This window comes from Apium graveolens, chromosome 6 (assembly GCF_009905375.1).
Source record: "Apium graveolens cultivar Ventura chromosome 6, ASM990537v1, whole genome shotgun sequence".
Lineage (NCBI taxonomy): Eukaryota > Viridiplantae > Streptophyta > Magnoliopsida > Apiales > Apiaceae > Apium > Apium graveolens.
Window position 1 is genome coordinate 15,627,141 of NC_133652.1, and position 9,366 is coordinate 15,636,506.

The 9,366-nt window shown below is 31.0% G+C and overlaps 1 protein-coding gene across 2 annotated transcripts; it reads left to right on the top strand.

Annotated features, from left to right (window-relative positions):
* Positions 1-290: 290 nt before the first annotated feature.
* Positions 291-6,925, top strand: LOC141667117 (isoprenylcysteine alpha-carbonyl methylesterase ICME-like). 2 transcript variants are annotated; one of them, XM_074473482.1, is made up of 11 exons: positions 291-896; positions 1,947-2,023; positions 2,234-2,303; positions 2,433-2,513; positions 2,889-2,963; positions 3,903-4,004; positions 4,083-4,220; positions 4,523-4,588; positions 4,697-4,840; positions 5,227-5,317; positions 6,671-6,925. In XM_074473482.1, the coding sequence occupies exons 1-11, from the start codon at positions 487-489 to the stop codon at positions 6,830-6,832; spliced, it is 1,416 nt and encodes a 471-aa protein (XP_074329583.1). In that variant the 5' UTR covers positions 291-486; the 3' UTR covers positions 6,833-6,925. The 2 variants fall into 2 exon arrangements, with proteins under 2 accessions (XP_074329583.1, XP_074329585.1); XM_074473484.1 differs by having other exon boundaries at positions 679-896; positions 1,952-2,023.
* Positions 6,926-9,366: the final 2,441 nt, after the last annotated feature.

Genomic DNA, 9,366 nt, shown 5'->3' on the forward strand with positions numbered 1-9,366 from the left:
TGATATTTTCTGAACAAAAAATAGATGTTGCTTCAGCGTGAGTCGTGATAAGAACTTCTTTTAGACAATTATAGTACTGGACTAATGCAAGGAAGATTGGGGATTTGGGCCACCCCAATTATATTATATATATTTATTGCTGCTTAGCCAGCCCAGTTAAAATATTAAGCAACACATTCATCAGTTTTAGTTGGTTTTATTTATTTGGGGCGACCAAAAGTATATAACTTGTTCGCGGATGAAGGCCAATGAGAATTAAACACTTGGCAACAAGCCGTCCAATCGCAAAGTCCCACTAATAAACAAAAGCAACAAAGCAACAACACTCTGTTCTCTCCTCCATCTCTCCCATTACGTGTGATTCATACATACTTCTAACTTAAACGCTTCCGCCTTGCTTCGCTGTTTACTCTATCCCCCCTCTCTCTGCGTCTCTCTCTCTGCGTCCCTCTCTCTCTCTCTCTCTCTCTCATATAAAGCCTCGAAATGTTGTCACCAATACTCCCCATTACAACGCCCCCTCAAACATCATCCTCCTCTTCCACAATGGCGCCACCGTCAGCAATGGCCACCACTATGTTCCTCAGATCCGACGACAGTTCCTCCGACGATTACTACCTTCCTTTAAATCGTCTCTCCGTCTCGTCTCTCGACACTGATCACTCACATAAAATTGAAATTAAGCCTCTTTTGCCTAGGTCTAGTAGTTACAATTCAATTAATACTCGAAAAGGCTCCAAGTTTTTGAGCTCCTGGCGGAGGCGAAACTCCGGAGATAATTCTCCCGAGTCTGATCGTGCAAGTAATGGTCACAGTTTGAGTAATGAGGTTGCTGAGGCTGCTGTTGACACGTATCGAATTTCGAGACTTAGCTTCACTTTGTTGCGCTATCTTGGGTAAGAATTGCTCAATTTTGCTTCTGTACATTTTTTATATGGTGTATTATGATAGTCAAAATAAATGCAATGTCCGAATTGGAAATAAATTAAGTTTTATTTGTCAGGGAGAAGATAAATGTAATGTTAAAATTGGTGAAACTCGATTTCTCTCTGCATTTGTATGTGTGTTTTCAAGTTAGTGCTTACGGTAATTGGTACATTGTTTCTGTTAAAATGGATGATTGGATAAAAAGCCATATATCTGTGTTTCGATCACTTGTAGAAATTAGTTACTTCACTTGAGGTTCAATACGTGAGCAGATGTTGTAGGCAGATAATACAATTATTGGACAATTGCTTTCATTGTGAACAAGCAGCTTCATACTTGACCCCTCTTGTATCTGGTCATTATTGTTACAATGCTGATCATCTTTTTCAATTACCCTCTTACATCTGCCCTGGACTTCTAAAATTATGTTTGCCTAAATTTTAGTCGTGGTTTTCATTGAAAGTTCCTCAGCTTTTTTTTATAGAGGAATTTGTATAATTGTTATTTTGTTACAGTATCCAAAATTTAAAGCCTTGCTGAACCTTGCACTGTTGTCTCTTTTGGATTTATGCATTATATAGTTTTCCGTCCTGGCCTTTGTTTTTCCTTTATGACTTCTAATCATAATTTGAAAATTTTAAACTAACAAGTTAGGATTAAACAGGTTGGTGGTTTGAATCCTCACTCCCCTTCTTTGACAAATATATAACTTATCAGATAAATAGGTTATTAATCTCAAATCTGCATAAAGGAAACACTGATATTATGCTGATACAGGATAGATTAAGTTACAAGACTAGTCTGCGAATCAGCCTAAACTGAATCAGTAAGTTGAAGTACAACCTGCCTGTTGTATTTTCTTGTCAATCTTAATCTCTGAACATATTGTTCTGATCTTTAATAGCTTACTACTGAACTGAACATCGTTCAGAAATTCATTTTCCATTGTTAACTTTGGGCTGTGGTGATATGCTGTTATATAAACAGTTGAATTCTTTTTGATCATTTATTTTGTTCAGGGTAGGCTACAGATGGGTCGTTAAATTTCTTGCTCTTGGCTGTTATGCTTTCCTACTTTTCCCTGGTTTTGTGCAAGGTTGGAACTTGCTCCAATTTATTCTATATATCAATATCCAGTTAGTCTCTGAAACGCGACAAGTAATTTGCTCCAATTTATTCTATATATCAATATCCAGTTAGTCTCTGAAACGCGACAAGTAATTTTAAAATATCTATAATGATGCTACTACCATTTCTAGTGATACGTTTTGATTGTGGTGCATAAGAATTTCGGTTTCTATTGCAGTTGGGTACTACTATTTTTTCTCACATCAGATTCGCAGAGGTGTAGTTTATGGGGATGAACCAAGAAATAGGTATCACCTGTTTCCATATATTTTCTTGGATGTTGAAAGGTCATGATGGCGTACCATTTTTTTTCGCTAAATATGGGCATACCATGTTACATTTTTTTGTTTAAATTATTAATAACTGAAAAATTGCAGGCTTGATTTATATCTACCAAAAGATACAAACGGAAGTAAGCCAGTAGTTGCATTTGTAACTGGCGGCGCATGGATTATTGGGTGAGTAGTGGGGTAGTGGATATCTAACCTGTAGATATAATTCAGTTCAATAAAACAAATGTACTGGTCTTTTCTTCCAGGTCAAAGAGAAGTCCTTAAAAAAAAGCGGTAATGTTATAGTTAAGTAGTAGGTTCATACTATAGAAGTCATTGCTTGAACCAGATAATTTAAAGATTTTTAATGCCTTGGTTTCCAAAAGCCTGTCTGGAACTTTTGATAATTTATTATTTTTAGAGATTATTGTTGCAGAAACACAAAGAAACAAGCAAAACATAAGTGTTACTACATATTTGGAGGTTTCCTTGTAATTCTAGTTAGTATGGGAGTTTTTAACATAATACCTTTTTACTTTTTTTCTTGTCCCTGTAATGCAGTTACAAGGCTTGGGGTTCTCTGTTAGGACAACAGTTATCAGAAAGAGATGTCATAGTGGCATGCATAGACTATAGGTATACAGTATTTTAATTTATCTTATCTTATCCCATAACCTTCTTTGACGTTGTCATGCTATACACTCTGTTCTGAGTGACAGTTCTTAACTATGATTCTTACATGGTCTTTCACAACTTTAACTATTTCCCTTATACATATGTATATAAATTCCACGATCCACATAACTAAATATCCAGTAAATATTGTACAACTTGGTGATAACATAGATTTTATGCTATACATTTTAAGCTTTGTTGCATTGATCTCTCCAATATAAATTGAAACTAATATTCTTACAACTTTGTGACAATTGGTATTCGCATAGGTAAATGGATTGATTAGATCAAAATATATCAGTGCCTGACACAGAAGATAATTTTTTGCAGTAAAATATATTGTATTTTATTAGAATTAAGTTTCATGTAATTTATTATTTAAGAGGAACATATATATAATTGAAACATGAACTATAATTGTACTAGCAGTAGTAATTTTTTAAGAAATCTAATCTGTTCTCTACGTTTAGGTGTTAGAGATCTTCTTAATCTCTGAGTCTAAGGATTTATATTCTTTTATTCATCATTAATTTCATTGTTTAATTTAGAATAAAATCTGTGGTTATTAGTTTCTACAAATTTACACATTTAAGTTATTTATCTGTTGCCTGCATTACCTATTGCAATGTTTTAACACAACAAGTGCACAGGGGTCACCCTAGTGGCCATAGTTTATATATAGACAATGGTCCTTGTTATTTAAGAGCTATTAAATGAACATCATCCATTTGAGGACTATCCAGGTTAGCATGCAAAAGGAGTGTAAAATGTTCTGGATTCATCAAGATTGGATTTTTAGTTTGTTAGGTCTGATGAAGCTTTGTTTATAATTTTGAAAGTAAGGATGCATTTTAAGCTGGTTTCTTTTCCCCCAATCTGATGGCAAATGTCTACTTGCAGAAATTTTCCTCAGGGTACTATGAGTGATATGGTAAAAGATGCCTCTCAAGGGATTTCTTTCATATGCAATAATATTGCTGAATATGGTGGTGATCCTAACCGGTATTAATTTTTTTGTTCCTGATAGTTCTTTCATAATTTTATTTCCTCCTTGCCTGCTAAGATTGTTTCCTGTTGTAGAATTTTTTTGATGGGACAGTCAGCTGGAGCACATATTGCTGCTTGCTCTCTATTGGACCAGGCAATTAAAGAGTCTAGCGGAGAACGAATTTCTTGGAGTGTCTCTCAAATAAAAGCTTATTTTGGTTTATCTGGAGGGTAAATCTTTAGGCAACAGCTTCTAACTTGTAGTCTTCTTCCCAAGTGTTTTCTGTAAAACATGTAACGGCAACTGGTCTCTGCCATGCTCCTACTTTGGCCTAGTGTTGTGATTCTGTGGTATATAAAATTATCTATTTTTGCCTGTCATAAATATTAAACCCACCTGCGATGCCATTAAAAACAATTTTAATATGTGGTCTCTTCTTCAAAAATTTATGTTGCTTTCTTTTTACTATTTGTACATTAAAATAAAAACTAATAGTAAGCTTATATCTTTATTGTTTAACATGTGCTAACAGGTACAATTTGTTGAATCTGGTTGATTACTTTCATAGTAAGGGTCTGTACCGTTCATTATTTTTAAGGTACGGATCAGGGAGATAGCGAAAACTGTAGTTTAAGCATGTGTGATCTAAATGTGATTGATTTCCTTTTAATTAGCTTATACAAGTCATGGTTAAACATATATACAGCATAATGGAAGGTGAATTATCCTTGCGACGGTTTTCTCCTGAAGTTATGCTAAAAGATCCTAATATTAGAAGTGCAGCTTCTCTCCTACCTCCTATTGCCCTTTTTCACGGTACTGCAGATTATTCCATACCATGCGATGCCAGGTTAGAATCTTCATTGAGATTGAAGCAGATTATGATTTTTTTTCCCGCAGTTAATTAGAAAACTAAACAGATTCAAAACTTTCGCTGCAAAGCATTTGTTACTTAAATTAAAGCTACAGTATAACTTTATTAGTTGTACAACCCTGATATTGCATATCTTCAGTTGTCTGCTACATATATTCTCTATTGCACACACACACACACACTCACATATAGGACTCTACTTGGTACCGAGCACAGAACTAAAGATTTCTTAGATACACAGTCCTTCGGTAGCACTGGCAGGCGGCAGCTAGTGCATGCTAAACATAATTTAATTTATTGTAATTAGATCTTCTCAAGCTTTCCTAGAATCAATTATTTATGGCTTTGCTTGCTCTCTGCAGCACAACTTTTGCTGACACACTCCAAAGAGCTGGAGTTGAAGCTGAGTCAATTTTGTATGAAGGAAAAACTCACACAGATTTGTTTCTGCAGGTGAATGAATGATAGCTGTCTTTATTTATCCATGTTCAATATGTTCATGGTTGCTCTATTGTAAATAATTGAGTATAGCACTAGAGTACTTTGTCTAGGTTAAGCTTAGACTACTAGAATCTTACCCTGCTAAACCAAAATTTGTATCTAGGTAGAGTAGTTGGAGTTCCACGTAGGAGAACCGAACCGATTAAAAATTGCAGTTCCGGCTCGGTTCTTAATTAATTCGGGTTCGGTTCGGTTCTTATTTTTCTAGAAATTTCAGTTCTCGGTTCGGTTCGGTTCTTAACATACTAGAACCGTAAGAATCGAACCAAACCGTATATAAATGAATAAATACAAAAATATATATATATATATATTACGTATTATGTTTTCTTATTTATAATATTATAATAAATTTTAAGAAAAATATGTTTTTTATTGTATTACTCGTTTCTTTATATATATATGGAGTTTTGAATATTTTTATAAATAGTTTTCTTCTTAAATATTAGAAAGTAATCGAATTCAAAATGATCCACCACTAATAAAAATCTTCTTTTACTAAGTTACCCTTAATAAATAATTAAAACTAGTCAAAATTTAATAAGTTAGAATATAAAATAATATGCAAAATAAATAAATATGAAATAAAATATAAATTCGGTTCTTTCGGTTCGGTTCCGGTTGGTTCCGGTTGGTTCCGGTTCGGTTCTTACATATAAACGGGTCCGGTTCGATTCTTGAAATATTCCTATTTCGGTTCTCGGTTCTCGGTTCTTTCGGTTCCGGTTCGGTTCGGTCCGGTTCTGACTCGTTGCTCACCCCTGGTTCCACGTGTGCCTCTTGTTACTATGACCAGCAAAATTACAATATCAGTGTAACATATGTTTGATTCATACAAATTTTTAATATCATTCTGATGTGTATCCAGTTTACAAAACATCACAACAAAAGGCAAAACTTCTTTTTGTTTATAAAAGGACTTTCTACAGTTGACAACCTTGAAATATGCGAGTATATAACCACTCATTTCCTGTGGAATTCATTTTCTCCCAATAGTAGACAGGTCTTTCAGTTCATGCAGACCTGATTAATTTTTTCTTCGGATCCAATGAATGGAGAATCTCTTGGATACTATTTAACACTTGCTTACATAATTGGCATTGTCTAGAAATTGTTTATAAAATATATTAGTAACGTAAGCTTTATTGAAGATTCAGAAACTAAGCTGCACTCGCATTGATTATTTGTCAGTGTTGTTTCTTTTCCTTTTTGCTTGATTATTCCTTTTTCTTTGCACTGTGTTCTCGAGGTCTTTTGTTAATGTGCATATGTATATGTAATTCCTCTATGGATGTAATGCTGCAGGATCCAATGAGAGGTGGTACCGATGAGATGTTTGATGATTTGGTACATCGGATTCATGCTGGAGACGCAGAAGCCTTAGCCAAACATGCAGCTGCACCTCCACGTAGACGTCTTGTGCCTGAATTTATGTTAAAGTTAGCTCGCAGAGTCAGCCCTTTTTGACTTTCTAATTTCCTTTTTCTATACTTTGTCAAGTACCACAACCAATACATGTCCAAAAAAATTAAGTATAATGAATCATTCTTTTAGGTGTTCTGTTTCTTGTCCAACGTGTTTGCAAGCATAGTTAGTGTCTTAATTTTTGGAATCTAGTGCGGTTTCATGTGTTCCTACCTAATTTTAAACTGATTGTTTGCATCAAATGGTACTGATTATTTATTAACATCGTGGGTGAAACTTCTCGTCCTGTTCTGGTTAGTTAGCACAATTTCCTACTACCTCCTGAGAAGGGCATGGTCAGCACTTGTCCCTTCCCTTTATTTGCTACAGGATGCAAAATGTGCAACTTAACAACTTGCCTAAATGGATACGGACAATAAGCAAAATTCTCCGACTAATATTTGTTTATTTTTATACTCTTTATTAATAACTAAAATCATATTTTATTGGTGCATAAAAATACCGAAATATCAAATTATCAAATTTTGATATTTATTTAATATAAATTAACTTCTATTCTATCATAAACTTAGTTAATGTTTATCTTATCATTTCAAAAACAAAGTATTTATCCAAACATTTATTTACTTTTAATTTGAAAAATATTTTTTATCAATAATTTAGTAATATTAAAAGAAGTATATTGAAAAAGCTAATTATGAAAAAATTATAAGATAATATTAATTAATATTAAATTATTTAAAATAACAAATATTTGGTTGACAAGATAATTAAAATTTATATTCTTTATTAACAAGCGGAACCGTGTTTTATTACTGTTTTAAACTTTGTTTTTCATCCAAGCGTTTATTTATTTTTAATTTGAAAAATATTTTTTTATCAATAGTTAAGTAAACTAAATAAATTATCTTGAAGATATAATTATAAGATAATCATCAAATAATATTAAATTATCTAAAATGATAAATATTTTGTTCATAAGATAATTATACAATTCATTTCAAAAAATAAAATCAATATGTTAGATTTTTAATCTGTACTCTTTATAAATAAGCGAAACCATATTTTATTGGTGCAAAAAAAATACTGAAATACCACATTACCAAATTTTGGTACTTACCTAACGAAATTAACTTCTATTCAATCTAAACTTTGTTTTTATCAATTAGTGTTTATCCAAACATCAATTTACTTTAAATTTAAAAAATATGTTTTTATTAATTAAGTAATATTAAATAATGTAATTGAAAAAGCTAATTATAAAAAAATTAAAAAATAATATAAATGATCTAAAATAAAAAATATTTGATTAATAAGATAACTAAAATTTATACTCTTTATTAAAAAGTAAAAACAATAAAATATTTTATTGCAACACAAAAGTACATAATTATCAAAATAAAAAATTTTGGTACTTACGTAATACAAATTGACTTCTATTCTCTTTAAACTTTATTTTCTATGAGATGAGATAGTAGTGTCCATTTACTTTTTAATTTAAAAAATATTTTTTTTATCAATAATTAAGTAATATTAAATTTACTTTATTAAAAAAGATAATTATAAGATAAATATCAAATAATATTAATTAATATTTAATTATCTAAAATGACAAATATTTCATTCAAAGATAATTATACAGTTCGTTTCAAAAAATAAAATTAACATGTTAGATTTCTATAACAAGTAAAATAATGTAGAACTAGAATTATTATGGAAAATTTCATATCTGATTCGATCCTTTTTAACTACATAATTATTCTTTACAAGTACCAATTTAATATTTCATATTGATTTATAAATTTCGATATGTATTTTGCACTACAAATACTAAATTCGATATTTTGTTCTGCTTCGCACGTGTTATCAACTATCTATACTATTAAGCGAAATCATGTTTTATTAGAATACAAAATTACTAAATCTTGATACTCACTAAAAAATTAGATAACTATTTTTAAAATTTTATATAATTAAATCTCAACTAACACGAATTGATTTCTACGTACATTATTTCTATTTATTAATATTTATTCAAGGGTCAATTTTAATTTTAAATAATCGTATTAGTAAAAACGAACATGTTATATTAATATAAAAAGTAAAATAATTAGGTCAGATCTAGATCTATAACTAGATTTTTAAGCCAAATTAGTCAAAAAAAGAATTATATAATAAGTTTTTTTAATTACGCTTGACTTCGATTTCTTTTGATAATATAAGTTTACAACATTTATTTATTTATTTTAATATGTGTTTCGCGCGAATTATCCTAAGATTTAATTCTGTATAAATAATAATTTAATATAATTTTTAATCTCGGCCCTGTACCAACTAGTATTATATAAAAAGTCTTCTAACATTTAGGCACCCCTCAAAATCGTACAAATTATATTTTTCTTTTAAGGGAAAATGATTTTTTTTGTCACCCAACTTATTGTGTTTTTAGAAACTTACCACTTAATTATAATTGTTTTTGTTTTACTCACTAATATTAGGTTCAGATTTTTTTTAATCACTAACGTTATGTTCGGATTTGATTATTAGTATTTTGTCAATTTTCTATAACATTATTA

Bases quoted from the DNA above. Each gene is read 5' to 3' on its own strand.
- LOC141667117 (XM_074473482.1), top strand. From the start codon at position 487: ATGTTGTCACCAATACTCCCCATTACAACGCCCCCTCAAACATCATCC. The intron at 897-1,946 runs GTAAGAATTGCT...TATTTTGTTCAG, and splicing joins ACTTTGTTGCGCTATCTTGG to GGTAGGCTACAGATGGGTCG. The intron at 4,221-4,522 runs GTAAATCTTTAG...ATGTGCTAACAG, and splicing joins TATTTTGGTTTATCTGGAGG to GTACAATTTGTTGAATCTGG.